The sequence below is a fragment of the Coregonus clupeaformis genome, chromosome 31 (genome assembly GCF_020615455.1).
Source record: "Coregonus clupeaformis isolate EN_2021a chromosome 31, ASM2061545v1, whole genome shotgun sequence".
Classification (NCBI taxonomy): domain Eukaryota; kingdom Metazoa; phylum Chordata; class Actinopteri; order Salmoniformes; family Salmonidae; genus Coregonus; species Coregonus clupeaformis.
This window is the reverse complement of record NC_059222.1, coordinates 45,871,427-45,893,123: the sequence shown is the minus strand read 5'-3', so window position 1 is coordinate 45,893,123 and position 21,697 is coordinate 45,871,427. Positions and strand designations below refer to the sequence as shown.

Genomic DNA, 21,697 nt, shown 5'->3' with positions numbered 1-21,697 from the left:
TAGTTCTGAAGGGACATGAAGCAACAAAGCTATAGATACTAGGGTTCTTTGCGACACAGGCACAGTTTTTTTCCATTCATTGCAGGGCCTTTGTCTGAGCTCCACCACTTGTTTTTCTGACTGGGTTTTCATGAGTCAGCGCCCTCTAGCGATACAGCAAGTAAACTACAGGTGTTTCCATAAACTGATAAATATATTGCAGTATCCCAAGCAATGGCCTCTGGATATGAGTACACCCTTGACAGATTTCCTTGGAAGACATCTGTTCTATTAGCTTTGTTCCGAACGGGGCAGTGAAGTTCTGAGACAAGTATATAAAGAAGACCGTAGCGTATCAGTGAGATAGTGCCAACTAAAACTGCCAACCAGCCCCAGGGTAGATGTTCATTATTATTATTATTACAGCAGTACGTCTAGTTCCCCACCACTGATTTGCTTGTGGTTTTAAATACATATTGTAATTTTGTCACGTAGCTACTAAAGTCTTGTGGAATGACGCAGTTCCTGAAAACGTGCACAACAGCACATCTCATCGAAAACGTGCACATCTTCGTGTCTTTGCTGCAGCTAGTCACTGTTGTGCAAGCCAATTTTTTGATGAGTAATGCACCGACTTGTCTGGGCCCTTGTCCAACTCTCTCCTCCTCCCTCCTCCCTCACACACACACACACACACACAGGGAGAAAGGAGGACAGATGGGGCACGTAGAATGTTTATTTTCCCTGTTTGAGTAAAAACATAATATGGACAACGTGTCATCGTGAGCAAGACCTACTTTATTAGATAGACGTTGTGTTCTAATGAAGAAGAAATCTTGAATAAAAACATTTTATATTTTAGAATTTCAACAATAAATAAATTACTTTCTCAGTCACTGGTTCACTCATTTTAAATACATAGGTCTGCAAAATCAAAATTGCTCAGTACATGCCTTGATAGGTGTATGTTTACCTTACTGGCTCTGATGGGAGAATATATAAATATAATCCCTGCATAGTAAAAATCATAATCTACATATAAAGTAAAATCAGGAAACTAACTGCCATCAGCTTCAATTGGTCTTCACCGTTCTTCAATGTTTTGACCATATTGAAATAAAATGAATATCTCAGTAGTATCAATTGCTAAAGGAGGACATCTATAATAAACCACTTCTGATCGGAGTATTTCCTGATTTTAAAACCGCCCTTACATAATCTGCCTTGACGTTCGTCCCAAATGGCACCCTATTCCCTATATGGTGCACTACTTTTGACCAGAGCCATATGGATCCTGGTAAAAATAGTGCACTATATAGGAAATAGGGTGCCATTTGGGACGTATCAGGGTAAAAGCAGGTATCCCTAACAGTCAGCTTATAAACAGAGCAGTCACTTCATGACATCACCATGATCAACAAAGAGGGCATTCATTCTTCCTCAACAAGAGTTTAGGTCATTCTCCTCCTCTTCTTCGCCATAGAGGTCTCCAACTCAAGGAGAGAGTCTGTCTGATTTTTGGTGAGCAGTGAAGTCACAGTCCCGAATGTTGAAAAGCGTACATATTTACAGCCGATAAAATAGTTTTTGCGGATTTGGATAATTATCTGAAAGAGAGAGCAAAAACAATTCAGTTTCAATCCACAGATTAAAGATTGAATCATTATAATGAAGTTAAAAGCATTGCTCGTCCTAATATTTATATATTTCTTAATTCCATTCTTTTACTTTTCGATTTGTGTGTATTGTTGTGAATTGTTAGATACTACTGCACTGTTGGAGCTAGGAACACAAGCGTTTCACTACACCCGCAATAACATCTGCTCAATATGTGTGTGTGACCAATAACATTTGATAATAGTAAAAAAAAGGCCAGCTCAGATTTTTACAAAGAGACATCGTGTGGCAACATGTGCACTCTGTTTTTTCTAAGAGTTCAGTGGGACTTTTCCACATTTTGTTACATTACAGCCTTATTCTAAAATTGTGTTTTTCCCCCTCATCAATCTACACACAATACCCCATAATGACAAAGCAAAAACAGGTTTTTAGAAATGTTTGCCAATTTATTAAAATAAAAAATGGAAATATCACATTTACATAAGTATTCAGACCCTTTACTCAGTACTTTGTTGAAGCACCTTTGGCAGCGATTACAGCCTTGATTCTTCTTGGGTATGACGCTACAAGCTTGGCACACCTGTATTTGGGGAGTTTCTCCCCATTCTTCTCTGCAGATCCTCTCAAGCTCTGTCAGGTTGTATGGGGAGCGTCGCTGCACAGCTATTTTCAGGTCTCTCCAGAGATGTTAGATCGGGTTCAAGTCCGGGCTCTGGCTGGGCCACTGAAGGACATTCAGAGACTTGTCCCGAAGCCACTCCTGTGTTGTCTTGGCTTTGTGCTTAGGGTCATTGTCCTGTTGGAAGGTGAACTCTGGAGCTCTGTCAGAGTGACCGTCAGGTTCTTGGTCACCTCCCTGACCAAGGCCCTTCTCCCCCCGATTGCTCAGTTTGGCCGGGCGGCCACCTATAGGAAGAGTCTTGGTGGTTCCAAACTTCTTCCATTTCAGAATGATGGAGGCCACTGTGTCCTTGGGGACCTTCAAATGCTGCAGGAATCTTTTGGTACCCTTCCCCAGATTCCTTCGACCTCATGGCTTGGGTTTTGCGCTGACCTGCACTGTCAACTGTGGGACCTTATATAGACAGGTATGTGCCTTTCCAAATCATGTCCAATCAATTTAATTTACCACAGGTGGACTCCAATCAAGTTGTAGAAACATCTCAAGGATGTTAAATGGAAACAGGATGCATTCTGAGCTCAATTTCGAGTCTCATAGCAAACATTTCTAAAAACCTGTTTTCGCTTTGTCATTATGGGGTATTGTGTGAAGATTGATGAGGAAAAACATTAAATTTAATCCATTTTAGAATAAGGCTGTAACGTAACATGTGGAAAACGTCAAAGGGTCTGAATACTTTCCGAATGCACTGTAGTTCAGCAGGACTTCATAACTTCCATAAACCAATAGGTACACTACAACAATGGAGCCCTATATGGAGACAGAGACTGTGCCTGACTGAGTCCCAAATGGCACCCTATTCCCTACATAGTGCACTGCAGGCCCTGGTCAAAAGTAGTGCACTATATAGGGAATAGGGTGCCATTTGGGTTGCAGCAGTTTTAGTGTTGAGCTCTTACCTATCAGTGTGGCGATCAGCAGCCTTCCTTGATTTAACCTCCTAAGGAAACAGAGATGTCAGACAGCCTGGAGCAGCTCGGTGTCCCCATCTTCTGAGCCCTCTGGTACAACTCATTGTCTCCAAAATACCGAGCTCGATACAGCAGGCCCTCCTCTGGAACACAACAACAAAGTACAATGGCTCAGTCCCAACACTCCATTCTTTTCCAGAAGTGTGCACTCCCTGTCGTGGATTTAACAGCATGTGATTGTCGTAAGCATTGGCTGGAGTGAGTTTCCACTGTTGTTAAATCCATGCAAGAAAGTGTGCAAGTAGTGTACACTTTGGGAGAAGGGAGCAGAATTGTGACGTAGCCTAAGGCAAACAGAATGGCTTTTCCCCGTAGAGCAGACAGACTGGGCCTACTTGGGCATGGCTGAACATTACAATACAAGCTAAATAAGATAAACAGGAAGTACAAGAGAAAGGCCAAAAATAGTCTATCCTAGCCTTTGCATTTTGCCCAGACAACCAATCATGTGAATGATAATGTGTTGTAATGTAAAACTGCTATGTGCCTTCACCTGCCATGTGAAACGGTGGTGGCTGGCACTTTAAATAGGAGGACGGGCTCATAGTAATGTCTGGAACAGAATAAATGGAATGGTACCATTCCTAGGGCCCTAGACAATCCGCAATGTGGAGAATGAGGACGGAATCACGGAATCCTGGCATTAAAATGGAATTCAACAATATTCAAAAAAATGCATTGAACTTATTAGTAGGGAAATCAACCAAATTCATTGAAAATGAAGTTTATCATGAGACCTGAACAAAATGCATCAGTAATTCGTATTTCCTGCTACTTTCTGAAGAGGCAACAAGAATTCCCTGTCTGTGCATGTGTGGTGCGGGCATCTACCACTTTATGTAGCCGTTAGCATTGATGCTAATGAAAAATCTTCTGGATATGGAAAGGCTTTCCCAAAAACCTTCTCAATGAAATGTTAACTACATAGTAGGCTATGCTAACCTGGCAGAACGATACAGTGATTATTGTGGGTAATTGTTTGGTAAACTCTACCATCACATGTGCTACAAAAACACCTCGAAACAGCCTCTTGCTAGGTGTACACTGGAATTAAATGGTAACTACCCCCAAAAACTCCTAATTTATCAGTTTTCCCAGAACCTCAAAAGTGGTCTCCTGGTGTGGTTTAAGTGATGTAGTGGACTTAGAACATTTAGTTGTTTTTATCTATTTTAAAAAGTGTGATTTTGAGAGCGAAACCCTAAAAAAAACTGGGGGGAAATGGAATCCTGGAAAAACAAAATGGAGAAAATTGAATTTGATAAAAAACTGAATCATGCAAAAAAAAACAACCAAATTTTATAGGGCCCTTACATTCCATTCCAGACATTATTATGAGCCGTCCTCCACTTAACAGCCTCCTCTGCATGTGAAGTAGTGCTATTTCTTTGCAGAGGATATCACTTTCTGGTACTGTGTTATCAATCTTACGTAATAGCAAACAGTCGGTCTGTTTGAAACAGCCAGACAAACAGAACACAACCGGTTTAGGTAGGATCAGCAAACCTGAAGCCTCCAAACTAAATCATTAAAACACTCCTCCAGTATACATCCATTTTAAAGTAGCCAGCCACTTGGAATTGACTAATGTGGAGAATATTGATGAATCAATAGAACAACTTCATCATCCAAAGACAGACAAAGGCCAACGAAGAAGAGCTTCTTTGAAAGTGAACCTACTTCTGCTTCCAGCAGCTGGAGTTAGAAGAGTATGATGCCGGCAACATCAGGGTTGTGGGTTCGATTCCCACATGGGCCACATACTGAATAGGTGTCACTGTCAATGCTGACAGTTCTGTAAGCGTTTTTTGGATGGGAGTGTCTGCTAAATGACCATGTTATTCTCATATTATTAATTGAACATACTCTGTTGTTTCTCCTTCCAGCAGTTGTTTCTGAGGTTGGAGATGTAATCATCCTCCACACTCCTCTCCACAGTCTTCAGATTCAGTCCGTTGTACTCCCTGGAGAAGTGGTCTCCCACATAGTACGGCACCCTCAAGGTCTCTGTGTACCTCTTGTGTGTGTGACCAACCGACCTGAATTTGATGGATGGAGAGAGAGAAAGAGAGAGAAAAGAAAGGAGAGAGAACAGGAAGGAGAGAGAACAGTGAGTGAAGCAGCTTCACATGATCAAACCCACCAACACCAATCCCTTTATCGTGGGACATGACAGTGGACTACTCTCTGGAACAATCAGTATAGTCTCCCACACTACCGTAACAGTGGTGATAACACTCAGAGGAGTAGGGTAATGGTGGTGATAACACTCAGAGGAGTAGGGTAATGGTGTGATAACAGACAGAGGAGTAGGGTAATGGTGGTGATAACACTCAGAGGAGTAGGGTAATGGTGTGATAACACTCAGAGGAGTAGGGTAATGGTGTGATAACACTCAGAGGAGTAGGGTAATGGTGTGATAACAGACACAGACAGACAGAGGAGTAGTGTAATGGTGTGATAACACTCAGAGGAGTAGGGTAATGGTGTGATAACACTCAGAGGAGTAGGGTAATGGTGTGATAACAGACAGACAGACAGAGGAGTAGTGTAATGGTGTGATAACACTCAGAGGAGTAGGGTAATGGTGTGATAACACTCAGATGAGTAGGGTAATGGTGTGATAACACTCAGAGGAGTAGGGTAATGGTGGTGATAACAGACAGACAGAGGAGTAGGGTAATGGTGTGATAACAGACATACAGAGGAGTAGGGTAATGGTGGTGATAACACTCAGAGGAGTAGGGTAATGGTGGTGATAACACTCAGAGGAGTAGGGTAATGGTGGTGATAACACTCAGAGGAGTAGGGTAATGGTGTGATAACACTCAGAGGAGTAGGGTAATGGTGTGATAACAGACAGACAGACAGAGGAGTAGGGTAATGGTGGTGATCAGACAGACAGACAGACAGAGGAGTAGGGTAATGGTGTGATAACAGACAGACAGACAGAGGAGTAGGGTAATGGTGGTGATAACACTCAGAGGAGTAGGGTAATGGTGTGATAACACTCAGAGGAGTAGGGTAATAGTGGTGATAACACTCAGAGGAGTAGGGTAATGGTGTGATAACACTCAGAGGAGTAGGGTAATGGTGTGATAACACTCAGAGGAGTAGGGTAATGGTGTGATAACAGACAGACAGACAGACAGAGGAGTAGTGTAATGGTGTGATAACACTCAGAGGAGTAGGGTAATGGTGTGATAACACTCAGAGGAGTAGGGTAATGGTGTGATAACACTCAGAGGAGTAGGGTAATGGTGTGATAACAGACAGACAGACAGAGGAGTAGTGTAATGGTGTGATAACACTCAGAGGAGTAGGGTAATGGTGTGATAACACTCAGAGGAGTAGGGTAATGGTGTGATAACACTCAGATGAGTAGGGTAATGGTGTGATAACAGACAGACAGACAGAGGAGTAGGGTAATGGTGGTGATAACACTCAGAGGAGTAGGGTAATGGTGTGATAACAGACAGACAGACAGAGGAGTAGGGTAATGGTGGTGATAACAGACAGACAGAGGAGTAGGGTAATGGTGGTGATAACAGAGAGGAGTAGGGTAATGGTGGTGATAACAGACAGACAGGGGAGTAGGGTAATGGTGATGATAACAGACAGACAGAGGAGTAGGGTAATGGTGGTGATAAGACAGACAGACAGAGGAGTAGGGTAATGGTGGTGATAACAGACAGACAGAGGAGTAGGGTAATGGTGGTGATATCAGACAGACAGAGGAGTAGGGTAATGGTGGTGATAACAGACAGACAGACAGAGGAGTAGGGTAATGGTGGTGATAACAGACAGAGGAGTAGGGTAATGGTGGTGATATCAGACAGACAGAGGAGTAGGGTAATGGTGGTGATAACAGACAGACAGAGGAGTAGGGTAATGGTGGTGATAACAGACAGACAGAGGAGTAGGGTAATGGTGGTGATATCAGACAGACAGAGGAGTAGGGTAATGGTGTAGATAACAGACAGACAGAGGAGTAGGGTAATGGTGGTGATATCAGACAGACAGAGGAGTAGGGTAATGGTGGTGATAACAGACAGACAGAGGAGTAGGGTAATGGTGGTGATAACAGACAGACAGAGGAGTAGGGTAATGGTGGTGATATCAGACAGACAGAGGAGTAGGGTAATGGTGTGATAACACTCAGAGGAGTAGGGTAATGGTGTGATAACAGACAGACAGACAGAGGAGTAGTGTAATGGTGTGATAACACTCAGAGGAGTAGGGTAATGGTGTGATAACAGACAGACAGACAGAGGAGTAGGGTAATGGTGGTGATAACAGACAGACAGAGGAGTAGGGTAATGGTGGTGATAACAGAGAGGAGTAGGGTAATGGTGGTGATAACAGAGAGGAGTAGGGTAATGGTGGTGATAACAGACAGACAGGGGAGTAGGGTAATGGTGGTGATAAGACAGACAGACAGAGGAGTAGGGTAATGGTGGTGATAACAGACAGACAGAGGAGTAGGGTAATGGTGGTGATATCAGACAGACAGAGGAGTAGGGTAATGGTGGTGATAACAGACAGACAGAGGAGTAGGGTAATGGTGGTGATAACAGACAGACAGAGGAGTAGGGTAATGGTGGTGATATCAGACAGACAGAGGAGTAGGGTAATGGTGTAGATAACAGACAGACAGAGGAGTAGGGTAATGGTGGTGATATCAGACAGACAGAGGAGTAGGGTAATGGTGTTGATAACAGACAGACAGAAGTAGAGGGCTCTGTGTTCCTGCCTGCCTGCCAGCCGACCACCTGCGGTGTCTCTATGAGGATTCAGAGATCAGAGGCCAGACATCTAGTAACCAACACAGTGACTAGAGGGATAGAGAAAGGTTTTCTGAGGGAGCAGTAACACGCTCAGTAAAATATATATTTTGAGTTATAACAAGACGGTATTATCAAGAAAGATACGATTTTGAGTTACAGTGAGGGAAAAAAGTATTTGATCCCCTGCTGATTTTCTACGTTTGCCCACTGACAAAGACATGATCAGTCTATAATTTTAATGGTAGGTTTATTTGAACAGTGAGAGACAGAATAACAACAACAAAATCCAGAAAAACGCATGTCAAAAATGTTATAAATTGATTTGCATTTCAATGAGGGAAATAAGTATTTGACCCCCTCTCAATCAGAAAGATTTCTGGCTCCCAGGTGTCTTTTATACAGGTAACGAGCTGAGATTAGGAGCACACTCTTAAAGGGAGTGCTCCTAATCTCAGCTTGTTACCTGTATAAAAGACACCTGTCCACAGAAGCAATCAATCAATCAGATTCCAAACTCTCCACCATGGCCAAGACCAAAGAGCTCTCCAAGGATGTCAGGGACAAGATTGTAGACCTACACAAGGCTGGAATGGGCTACAATACCATTACCAAGTAGCTTGGTGAGAAGGTGACAACAGTTGGTGCGATTATTCGCAAATGGAAGAAACACAAAATAACTGTCAATCTCCCTCGGCCTGGGGCTCCCTGCAAGATCTCACCTTGTGGAGTTGCAAGGATCATGAGAACGGTGAGGAATCAGCCCAGAACTACACGGGAGGATCTTGTCAATGATTTCAAGGCAGCTGGGACCATAGTCACCAAGAAAACAATTGGTAACACAGTACGCCGTGAAGGACTGAAATCCTGCAGCGCCTGCAAGGTCCCACTGCTCAAGAAAGCACATATACAGGCCCGTCTGAAGTTTGCCATTGAACATCTGAATGAAAGTGTTGTGGTCAGATGAGACCAAAATGGAGCTCTTTGGCATTAACTCAACTCGCCGTGTTTGGAGGAGGAGGAATGCTGCCTATGACCCCAAGAACACCATCCCCACCGTCAAACAAGGAGGTGGAAACATTATGCTTTGGGGGTGTTTTTCTGCTAAGGGGACAGGACAACTTCTCCGCATCAAAAGGGACGATGGACGGGGCCATGTACTGTCAAATCTTGGGTGAGAACCTCCTTCCCTCAGCCAGGGCATTGAAAATGGGTCGTGGATGGGTTTTCCAGCATGACAATGACCCAAAACACACGGCCAAGGCAACAAAGGAGTGGCTCAAGAAGAAGCACATTAAGGTCCTGGAGTGGCCTAGCCAGTCTCCAGACCTTAATCCCATAGAAAATCTGTGGAGGGAGCTGAAGGTTAGAGTTGCCAAACGTCAGCCTCGAAACCTTTAATGACTTGGAGAAGATCTGCAAAGAGGAGTGGAACAAAATCCCTCCTGAGATGTGTGCAAACCTGGTGGCCAACTACAAGAAACGTCTGACCTCTGTGATTGCCAACAAGGGTTTTGCCACCAAGTACTAAGTCATGTTTTGCAGAGGGGTCAAATACTTATTTCCCTCATTAAAATGCAAATCAATTTACAACATTTTTGACAACCATTTTTCTGGATTTTTTTGTTGTCATTCTGTCTCTCACTGTTCAAATAAACCTAACATTAAAATTATAGACTGATCATGTCTTTGTCAGTGGGCAAACGTACAAAATCAACAGGGGATCAAATACTTTTTTCCCCTCACTGTATAACAAGACGGTATTATCAAGAAAGCAAAACACACATCAAGCCACATATGATATTGTAGAAGGTTAAAATGAAATAAGAAAATGTTGCTATTCCTGGCTATGGTGACTTGAAAACTGATAGCCTGCTCTTTAGCAGTAGAACAAGATTAGGATGGTAGGTGTAGAGAGGGCCAGAGTAATACAGGGGTTTACAGTGCTTCATGTAGAACAGTCTGGAAGGCTGCAGTTTGGGCAGCATGCGTATCAAATATAGGCTGCAGTTTGGGCAGCATGCGTATCAACTATAGGCTGCAGTTTGGGCAGCATGCGTATCAACTATAGGCTGCAGTTTGGGCGGCATGCGTATCAACTATAGGCTGCAGTTTGGGCGGCATGCGTATCAACTATAGGCTGCAGTTTGGGCAGCATGCGTATCAACTATAGGCTGCAGTTTGGGCAGCATGCGTATCAACTATAGGCTGCAGTTTGGGCGGCATGCGTATCAACTATAGGCTGCAGTTTGGGCAGCATGCGTATCAACTGTAGGCTGCAGTTTGGGCAGCATGCGTATCAACTATAGGCTGCAGTTTGGGCAGCATGCGTATCAACTATAGGCTGCAGTTTGGGCAGCATGCGTATCAACTATAGGCTGCAGTTTGGGCAGCATGCGTATCAACTATAGGCTGCAGTTTGGGCAGCATGCGTATCAACTATAGGCTGCAGTTTGGGCAGCATGCGTATCAACTATAGGCTGCAGTTTGGGCAGCATGCGTATCAACTATAGGCTGCAGTTTGGGCGGCATGCGTATCAACTATAGGCTGCAGTTTGGGCAGCATGCGTATCAACTATAGGCTGCAGTTTGGGCAGCATGCGTATCAACTATAGGCTGCAGTTTGGGCAGCATGCGTATCAACTATAGGCTGCAGTTTGGGCAGCATGCGTATCAACTATAGGCTGCAGTTTGGGCAGCATGCGTATCAACTATAGGCTGCAGTTTGGGCAGCATGCGTATCAACTATAGGCTGCAGTTTGGGCAGCATGCGTATCAACTATAGGCTACAGCTCGTTGCCTTGTGGCCATAGACATATAATCCATAGAAGGGCTTTGGAACCTATAGCCCTGAGAATTTGACTTTTAAACTCATGGGTACACTGGCAATGGCTGCTAGTCCTGACTTGAATGGGAACTACCATCTATAGATTATATTTCTATGGTTGGCTAATATTATGGGGGGGGGCTATGAAAAAACAAAGCCCTGGGGCCTATGATTTCTTAATCCGGCCCTGGGCCAAGGCATTATTTACTATCTGTTCTAGGTCGAACCCATCAGCCAATACTGGATTGGCAAACCAAATGTCACAACCATCATCACGTCTTAACCATGGACCAAATGTCACAACCATGTCTTAACCATGGACCAACCATCACGTCTTAACCATGGACCAACCATCATCATGTCTTAACCATGGACCAAATGTCCCAACCATCATCATGTCTTAACCATGGACCAAATGTCCCAACCATCATCATGTCTTAACATGGACCTAATGTTCCAACCATCATCATATCTTAACATGGACCTAATGTCCCAACCATCATCATGTCTTAACATGGACCTAATGTCCCAACCATCATCATGTCTTAACATGGACCTAATGTCCCAACCATCATCATGTCTTAACCATGGACCTAATGTCCCAACCATCATCATATCTTACCATGGACCTAATGTCCCAACCATCATCATATCTTAACATGGACCTAATGTCCCAACCATCATCATATCTTAACATGGACCTAATGTCCCAACCATCATCATGTCTTAACCATGGACCTAATGTCCCAGCCATCATCATGTCTTAACCATGGACCTAATGTCCCAACCATCATCATGTCTTAACCATGGACCTAATGTCCCAACCATCATCATATCTTAACATGGACCTAATGTCCCAACCATCATCATGTCTTAACCATGGACCTAATGTCCCAACCATCATCGTGTCTTATCCATGGACCTAATGTCCCAACCATCATCATATCTTAACCATGGACCTAATGTCCCAACCATCATCATATCTTAACATGGACCTAATGTCCCAACCATTAGGCTTGGGCTGTATCCAGATTTTCATATTGTCATACAATCCTTTTCTCATCTGGGGGTTTACGTATTACCGGCATAGCACACAAGGGGACGCTAAATATGCAAGAAAAGCCCATTGGGCCTTAATTAGCATAAATTAGCACAAACTAATAGCGAAATCACATAGACACTGTTAGCTAAATGCTAACAAGCAAAGACAGACAAATCCAGCTCATAAAGTTATACAAGCATAGATAGTAGCTACCGAATGTCATTTTCGGAGAGTGGGACCATTTACAAGCGAAAGTGAACGAGAGAAATTGTGCAAATGAACAAAGTTGTGATGCATGCTTTTCTGAAGGAAGAACAACATGTGTACACGGAGCAGAGGGGAGAAGAACAGAGGAGGAAAGAAACGCTAGTAGGAAGCACAGGGACAAAATGGCCACTGTCCAGAACTCATCCAGAGCTCTCTGACTTCTGGCAGAAAGCCATTATAAGATATCTGATGACAAACATTTAGTAGTGAATTGCGCACAAGTGTAACTTCATCACCTCATGTGCTGCACAACAGAGACTTGCCGATAGTATAGAACGCTATGGACTCACCAGCTCCCACTTTCTCTCATTGTGCTATTTACAAACAAACATGTGACTGGCTCAACTGTTCTGGGGAACTATGGTAAGCTTCATAATGTAAAATAATGTGACAGGTGAAATGAAGAACGCAATCTGCTTTATCCCCCAATGCATTGCACAAGTTGACTGCAGGTATTAACTTAATAGGTAGCTACAAATATTCACATTTATTGAAAAATTACAAATAAATAGTTGACGGTATTGAAAAACCATCCTGTAGCTTTTTCAAATACCCTGGTATACCGCCCAAGCCTACCAACCATCATCATGTCTTAACCATGGACCAACCCTCATCAGGTCTTAACCATGAACCAACCATCATCATGTCCTAACCATGGACCAACCATCATCAGGTCTTAACCATGAACCAACCATCATCATGTCCTAACCATGGACCAACCATCATCATGTCTTAACCATGAACCAACCCTCATCATGTCTTAACCATGGACCGACCCTCATCATGTCTTAACCATGAACCAACCCTCATCATGTCTTAACCATGGACCGACCCTCATCATGTCTTAACCATGAACCAACCCTCATCAGATCTTAACCATGAACCAACCATCATCAGGTCTTAACCATGAACCAACCATCATCATGTCCTAACCATGGACCAACCATCATCATGTCTTAACCATGAACCAACCCTCATCATGTCTTAACCATGGACCAACCATCATCATGTCTTAACCATGGACCAACCCTCATCATGTCTTAACCATGGACCGACCCTCATCATGTCTTAACCATGAACCAACCCTCATCATGTCTTAACCATGGACCGACCCTCATCATGTCTTAACCATGAACCAACCCTCATCAGATCTTAACCATGAACCAACCATCATCAGGTCTTAACCATGAACCAACCCTCATCATGTCTTAACCATGGACCGACCCTCATCATGTCTTAACCATGAACCAACCCTCATCATGTCTTAACCATGGACCGACCATCATCAGGTCTTAACCATGAACCAACCATCATCATGTCCTAACCATGGACCAACCATCATCATGTCTTAACCATGAACCAACCCTCATCATGTCTTAACCATGGACCGACCCTCATCATGTCTTAACCATGAACCAACCCTCATCATGTCTTAACCATGGACCGACCCTCATCATGTCTTAACCATGAACCAACCCTCATCAGATCTTAACCATGAACCAACCATCATCAGGTCTTAACCATGAACCAACCATCATCATGTCCTAACCATGGACCAACCATCATCATGTCTTAACCATGAACCAACCCTCATCATGTCTTAACCATGGACCAACCATCATCATGTCTTAACCATGGACCAACCCTCATCATGTCTTAACCATGGACCGACCCTCATCATGTCTTAACCATGAACCAACCCTCATCATGTCTTAACCATGGACCGACCCTCATCATGTCTTAACCATGAACCAACCCTCATCAGATCTTAACCATGAACCAACCATCATCAGGTCTTAACCATGAACCAACCCTCATCATGTCTTAACCATGGACCGACCCTCATCATGTCTTAACCATGAACCAACCCTCATCATGTCTTAACCATGGACCGACCCTCATCATGTCTTAACCATGAACCAACCCTCATCAGATCTTAACCATGGACCAACCCTCATCATGTCTTAACCATGGACCAACCCTCATCATGTCTTAACCATGGACTGACCCTCATCTGGTCTTAAGCATGGACCGACCCTCATCAGGTCTTAACCATGGACCGACCCTCATCAGGTCTTAACCATGGACCGACCCACATCAGGTCTTAACCATGGACCGACCCTCATCAGGTCTTAACCATGGACCGACCCTCATCAGGTCTTAACCATGGACCGACCCTCATCAGGTCTTAACCATGGACCGACCCTCATCAGGTCTTAACCATGGACCGACCCTCATCAGGTCTTAACCATGGACCGACCCTCATCAGGTCTTAACCATGGACCGACCCTCATCATGTCTTAACCATGGACCGACCCTCATCAGGTCTTAACCATGGACCGACCCTCATCAGGTCTTAACCATGGACCGACCCTCATCAGGTCTTAACCATGGACCAAAGACCCCTTATGACTACTTTCCCCTAAAGTCAATCTATGACCTGTGACCTCCCTAAAGACTACCAGGATGCGTCCCAAATGGCACCCTATTCCCTATTTAGTGTACTACTTTTGACCAGGGCCAATAGGGAATAGTGCACTATATAGGGAATAGGGAGCCATTTGGGACACAGTAGATGACCATCTCTCCACCTCAGTCAAACTAATGCAGCTAGCAACACAAAGAAACTGCTGAAAACCACATTTCCAAACAATTTCCAGAAATAATCATTACTAGAGGATTACCAAATTGTGAAATACTTTGTCATAGCAGGATAAGTGTGCAATTGGGGAATAATCCGTCCCATCAAAGGCAGTTCAGCATTTTGTAATACAAGGAAAGAAGAACCATAAAATGATTGCATTATTTGGGGGGAAGGTGCTTCATAATATATCATAGTCAAATATATGACTATATGAGTTTAAGACAGCACAACTAGGGTTGCAAAATTCCAGTAACTTTTCCAAATATCAAGAAATTCCAGATTTTTCCAGAAATCCTGGTTGGAACATTCCCAGAATCAGGTGAGCAGAAGCATAGGACCTGGCTTCTCCACGAGGTTATGATCCAGGTGTGGGGGGTCAGGGGTCAGACTCACGGCCTGAAGCTGAGGCTGTATGGGGCAGTGGAGACCATCATCTGACTGAGAGCTGACACAACCACCAGGATGACGATGGGCAGCAGCTGGACGAAGAGCGCAAAGCCTCCCTGCAAATCACAAAAACACACAGGTTTGTTAGACACAACAATAACAAACTGATAGGGTAGACTATACAGGTTTGTGTGAGTTAACTGATAACACTGATATATATATATATATATAGATATATATATATATATATATATATATATATATATACACACACTGCTCAAAAAAATAAAGGGAACACTATAACACATCCTAGATCTGAATGAATGAAATAATCTTATTAAATACTTTTTTCTTTACATAGTTGAATGTGCTGACAACAAAATCACACAAAAATTATCAATGGAAATCAAATGTATCAACCCATGGAGGTCTGGATTTGGAGTCACCCTCAAAATTAAAGTGGAAAACCACACTACAGGCTGATCCAACTTTGATGTAATGTCCTTAAAACAAGTCAAAATGAGGCTCAGTAGTGTGTGTGGCCTCCACGTGCCTGTATGACCTCCCTACAACGCCTGGGCATGCTCCTGATGAGGTGGCGGATTGTCTCCTAAGGGATCTCCTCCCAGACCTGGACTAAAGCATCCGCCAACTCCTGGACAGTCTGTGGTGCAACGTGGCGTTGGTGGATGGAGCGAGACATGATGTCCCAGATGTGCCCAATTGGATTCAGGTCTGGGGAACGGGCGGGCCAGTCCATAGCATCAATGCCTTCCTCTTGCAGGAACTGCTGACACACTCCAGCCACATGAGGTCTAGCATTGTCTTGCATTAGGAGGAACCCAGGGCCAACCGCACCAGCATATGGTCTCACAAGGGGTCTGAGGATCTCATCTCGGTACCTAATGGCAGTCAGGCTACCTCTGGCGAGCACATGGAGGGCTGTGCGGCCCCCCAAAGAAATGCCACCCCACACCATGACTGACCCACCGCCAAACCGGTCATGCTGGAGGATGTTGCAGGCAGCAGAATGTTTCCCACGGCGTCTCCAGACTCTGTCACGTCTGTCACGTGCTCAGTGTGAACCTGCTTTCATCTGTGAAGAACACAGGGCGCCAGTGGCGAATTTGCCAATCTTGGTGTTCTCTGGCAAATGCCAAACGTCCTGCACGGTGTTGGGCTGTAAGCACAACCCCCACCTGTGGACGTCGGGCACTCATACCACCCTCATGGAGTCTGTTTCTGACCGTTTGAGCAGACACATGCACATTTGTGGCCTGTTGGAGGTCATTTTGCAGGGCTCTGGCAGTGCTCCTCCTTGCACAAAGGCGGAGGTAGCAGTCCTGCTGCTGCGTTGTTGCCCTCCTACGGCCTCCTCCACGTCTCCTGATGTACTGGCCTGTCTCCTGGTAGCGCCTCCATGCTCTGGACACTACGCTGACAGACACAGCAAACCTTCTTGCCACAGCTCGCATTGATGTGCCATCCTGGATGTGCTGCACTACCTGAGCCACTTGTGTGGGTTGTAGACTCCGTCTCATGCTACCATTCAAAAGTGACCAAAACATCAGCCAGGAAGCATAGGAACTGAGAAGTGGTCTGTGGTCACCACCTGCAGAACCACTCCTTTATTGGGGGTGTCTTGCTAATTGCCTATAATTTCCACCTGTTGTCTATTCCATTTGCACAACAGCATGTGACATTTATTGTCAATCAGTGTTGCTTCCTAAGTGGACAGTTTGATTTCACAGAAGTGTGATTAACTTGGAGTTACATTGTGTTGTTTAAGTGTTCCCTTTATTTTTTTGAGCAGTATATATATATATATATATATATATATATATATATATATATATATATATATATATATACATACATATACATATACATATACATATATACAAAAGCATGTGGACATCCCATCAAATTAGTGGATTCGGCTATTTCAGCCACACCCGTTGCTGACAGGTGTATAAAACCGAGCATGGCATTACTGAAGAGCTCAGTGACTTTCAACATGGCACCATCATAGGATGCCACCTTTCCAACAAGTCAGTTCGTCAAATTTCTAACCTGCTAGAGCTGCCCCGGTCAACTGTAAGTGCTGTTATTGTGAAGTGGAAATGTCTAGGAGCAACAACGGCTCAGCCGCAAAGTGGTAGACCACACAAGCTCACAGAACGGGACCACTGGGTGATGAATCGTCTGTCCTCGGTTGCAACACTCACTACCGTGTTCCAAACTGCCTCTGGAAGAAACGTCAGCACAAGAACTGTTCGTCGGGAGCTTCATGAAATGGGTTTCCATGGCCGAGCAGCAACACATAAGCCTAAGATCACCATGGGCAATGCCAAGCGTCAGCAGGAGTGGTGTAAAACTCGCCGCCATTGGACTCTGGAGAGGTGGAAATGCGTTCTCTGGAGTAATGAATCACGCTTCACCATCTGGCAGTCCGACGGACTAATCTGGTTTTGGTAGATGCCAGGATAACGCTACCTGCCCCAATGCATAGTGCCAACTGTAAAGTTTGGTGGAGGAGGAATAATGGTCTGGGGCTGTTTTTCATGGTTCGGGCTAGGCCCCTTAGTTCAAGTGAAGGGAAATCCTAACGCTACAGCATACAATGACATTCTAGACGATTCTGTGCTTCCGACTTGTGGCAACAGTTTGGGGAAGGCCCTTTCCTGTTTCAGCATGACAATGCCCCTGTGCACAAAGCGAGATCCATACAGAAATGGTTTGTCAAGATCGGTGTGGAAGAACTTGACTGGCCTGCAGAGCCCTGACCTCAACCCCAGCGAACACCTTTGGGATTAATTGGAACGCCGACTGCGAGCCAGGCCTAATCACCCAACATCAGTGCCCAACCTGACTAATACTCTTGTGGCTGAATGGAAGCATTTCCCGCAGCAATGTTCCAACATCTAGTGGAAAGCCTTCCCAGAAGAGTAGAGGCTGTTTTAGCAGCAAAAGGGGGACCAACTCCATATTAATGTCCATGATTTTGGAATGAGATGTTCGATGAGCAGGTGTCCACATACTTCTGGTCATGTTGGTTAACAATACAGTCCCTCCCAAGTAAGCCATTCTCAGTTTTAAGCGCAAAAACGACTCAAGGACTCCCCCTGCTGTACAGCAGGCCAAAGTACATTAGAAAATAATTAAGAAAATGCCCATGCAGCACATTGGATAATTAATTAGTTTTGACTGACTCCCTGAAGATCATGGTAGATAAATTGATCTACTTAATGACCTGAACTGCAAAATGTGCAATCAAGAAACATCCCTGGCGTACCTCTCTCTGTTGTCCCTGCTGTCCTGCTGGCCTCTGATTCCGCCCATTTCTGTATACATGAACGTTGCCTTGAGAAGCAAAACAGACAACCAATAGATAGAGCATTAGCAGTGGAGTTGTCAGTATTTAGCAGTACAATGATACACATTGATGAAGTAAAAGAGATGTAGATGCAATGGTTTCTAATGACTGTGTGTGTGTGTGTCACTCACTTGCTGGAAAACCCCCTCCGAAGAACATATTGAAGAGGTCCTCTGGTGAAATATCAGCCTGGAAGTCTCCGTTGGTCTGGCCCTGTCTTGACGGATGTCTCTTCTCCTCACCACACTGGTCATACTGTCTCCTCTTGTCAGCATTACTCAGGCAGGCATAAGCATTTCCAATAGCTGGGGGGAAAACAAACACCTTTTTTTGTATCTTCAAATGACATTAAATGATATACAATTAATTGGAGCGGTTTCCCAGAGACAGATTAAGCCTAATCCTGGACCAGAAAGCATTCTCCATTGGGATTCTCCATTGAACACGCTTTTTAGTCCAGGATTAGGCTACATCTGTGTCTGGGAAACCGGCCCCTTGACTCTTAAGAAATCGTTATCACGTTCAAATAGGCATAAGAAAATATGTATGGTTTCTGTTTACCTTTAAATGCCTCAGTCGCACCAGGTGCATGGTTTTTGTCGGGATGGAATTTCAACGCTAATTTTCTATATGACTTTTTAAGATCATCTTCAGATGCATCTTTTTTCACTCCAAGAATCTCATAGTAGTCTTTACACTGTTTTATTCTGCAAATAAAGATTTCATCTATAAGACAGAACCATCGAAAACAGTAAATTGTTTCAGGAACATAAGGATATTTTCAAGTCATGGCAAATGTTCTGACAGGGAAGATTAATTGTGGAAAGTGGGAGTTAGACAGATGTTTGATGTTAATGTTTTATAAGCTTTGAAACAGTTTCAATATAACATGCCATTTAGCAGACGCTTTTATCAACAACAACAATTAAGGCAGCCTCCCCGTGTTAAATGCTGAAGACACATTTTGATTGAAGGTACTCAGTTGTGCAACTGACTAAGTATCCTTTTCCTTCCAATTACATTTTATATGATAATAATTGCAGTGATACTAAAATCGCTGCATCCTACTTCTTGACAGCGTCCAGCTGGTCTGAGGTGTAGGATTTGGCTGTCTGGGAGGCTTTCTCTCCTTGGTCCTCCTCCCCAGGTCTTCGCTGCCTTGGTCCAGTGCCATCACTGCTTCGTGACTGGTTGCCATGACCAGGGGTGAAACCATTTTTTGCAATCAAGTCCAGCAGTGCTGGAAATACAGATAGAGTAACATTTAGAGCAACAGAGTATAGTAGTTTCCCCCAGAAACGTCCCCACTGAGCAGGCCCATCGGGGCAAATCTCTGATGACATCTCCCTCTTGTGCAGTCAGAAGCACCTGGAGTGAGTTATTCTGAGTAATAGCGTCAAAGACCGTTAGCTATGTAGCTACACAGTTTGTATTTAGCTAGCAATATGAGATTGGGTGCAACTGAATGCACAGACTACATAGCTAACGTTAGGTATCTAACTAGCTAGCTAATTTACCTAGCAGCATCCAATGAATGCAATGGACTGTGTCTACTTCAACTACTTCCAAATACAACAGTGACAATGCAAAATTGAGGAAGATTAACTGTTTTATATGAAAAATCGACGATAATTAGCTAGCTAGCAGTGAGATGGGTAACGTATTTTTGCAACTATAGCGGGCCCTCAATTTCCCAAGATAAGATAGCCTGGATGCTAGCTGGCATTCATGTCGCTTCTCAAGCGGCGGTCTTTTACCTCTCGCCTTATCCGTCGGAAAAAGTTTCTGTGCCTTTTCTAGAAATCTGACGGCCTTCTCTGCTTGATTGTTTGTTAATGCAGCAGTTGCGATGTCAATGCAACGCTCTGCTTCGTCTCTATTTACTTCCATTGCGGAACGCAGCTTGAGGTAAATAAAAAAAACAATGCTAATAGCCGTTTACGGCGCTTTCTAATGACGTCACGTTTAAAGTCTGGAAGAAGTGGTGGGGTCATGCTGGTGTTGCCCACTAGATAGAGCCAAACCTTCCATAACAAAGCCATCACCTACAGAGAGATGAACCTGGAGAAGAGTCCACTAAGCAAGCTGGTCCTGGGGATCTGTTCACAAACACAAACAGAGCCCACAGAGCCCCAGGACAGCAACACAATTAGACTCAACCAAATCATGAGAAAACAAAAATATAATTACTTGTCACATTGGAAAGAATTAACAAAAAAACAGAGCAAACAAGAATGCTATTTGGCCCTAAACAGAGAGTACACAGTGGCAGAATACCTGACCACTGTGACTGACCCAAAATTAAGGAAAGTTTTGACTATGTACAGACTCAGTGAGCATAGCCTTGCTATTGAGAAAGGCCGCCGTAGGCAGACCTGGCTCTCAAGAGAAGACAGGCTATGTGTACACTGCCCACAAAATGAGGAAACTGAGCTGCACTTCCTAACCTCCTGCCAAATGTATGACCATATTAGTGACACATATCTCCCTCAGATTACACAGACCCACAAAGAATTCGAAAACCAATCCAATTTTGATAAACACCAATATCTATTGGGTGAAATACCACAGTGTGCCATCACAGCAGCAAGATGTGTGACCTGTTGCCACAAGAAAATGGCAACCAGTGAAGAACAAACACCATTGTAAACACAACCCATATTTATGTATTCTTTATTTTTCCTTTTGTACTTTAACTATTTGCACATTGTTACAACACTGTATATAGACATAATATGACATTTGAAATGTCTCTATTCTTTTGGAACGTTTGTGAGTGTAATGTTTACTGTTCATTGTTTATTTCCCTTTTATTTATTATCTACTTCACTTGCTTTGGCAATGTTAACATATGTTTCCCATGACAATAAAGCCCTTTGAATTGAATAGCCCTTATGGGGCCCCATGATGGAGCCAGATGATGTTTTGAGTGGAATCAAATCAAATCGAAGTTTATTGGTCGCGTACACAATTTTATCGCAGGTCCAGCGAAATGCTTCTGTATCTAGTTCCAACAGTGCAGCAATATCTAGCGATACAAATAACACATCATCCAAAAGTACATAAATAAAGAACAAGATATTAAGACATCAGAACAAGCCAAAGGTGGCACCACGTG

The 21,697-nt window shown here is 43.8% G+C and overlaps 1 protein-coding gene across 1 annotated transcript; it reads right to left on the bottom strand.

The window, feature by feature from the left end:
• Positions 1 to 756: 756 nt before the first annotated feature.
• dnajb12b (DnaJ heat shock protein family (Hsp40) member B12b) lies at positions 757 to 20,517 on the bottom strand. The gene is made up of 9 exons (XM_041836059.2): positions 20,337 to 20,517; positions 19,648 to 19,819; positions 19,141 to 19,286; positions 18,711 to 18,884; positions 18,499 to 18,566; positions 15,210 to 15,319; positions 5,119 to 5,291; positions 3,181 to 3,335; positions 757 to 1,586 (listed from the first exon to the last, which is right to left on the bottom strand). Exons 1-8 carry the CDS (start codon positions 20,467 to 20,469, stop codon positions 3,214 to 3,216), a joined length of 1,098 nt encoding a protein of 365 aa, XP_041691993.1. The 5' UTR covers positions 20,470 to 20,517; the 3' UTR covers positions 757 to 1,586; positions 3,181 to 3,213.
• Positions 20,518 to 21,697: the final 1,180 nt, after the last annotated feature.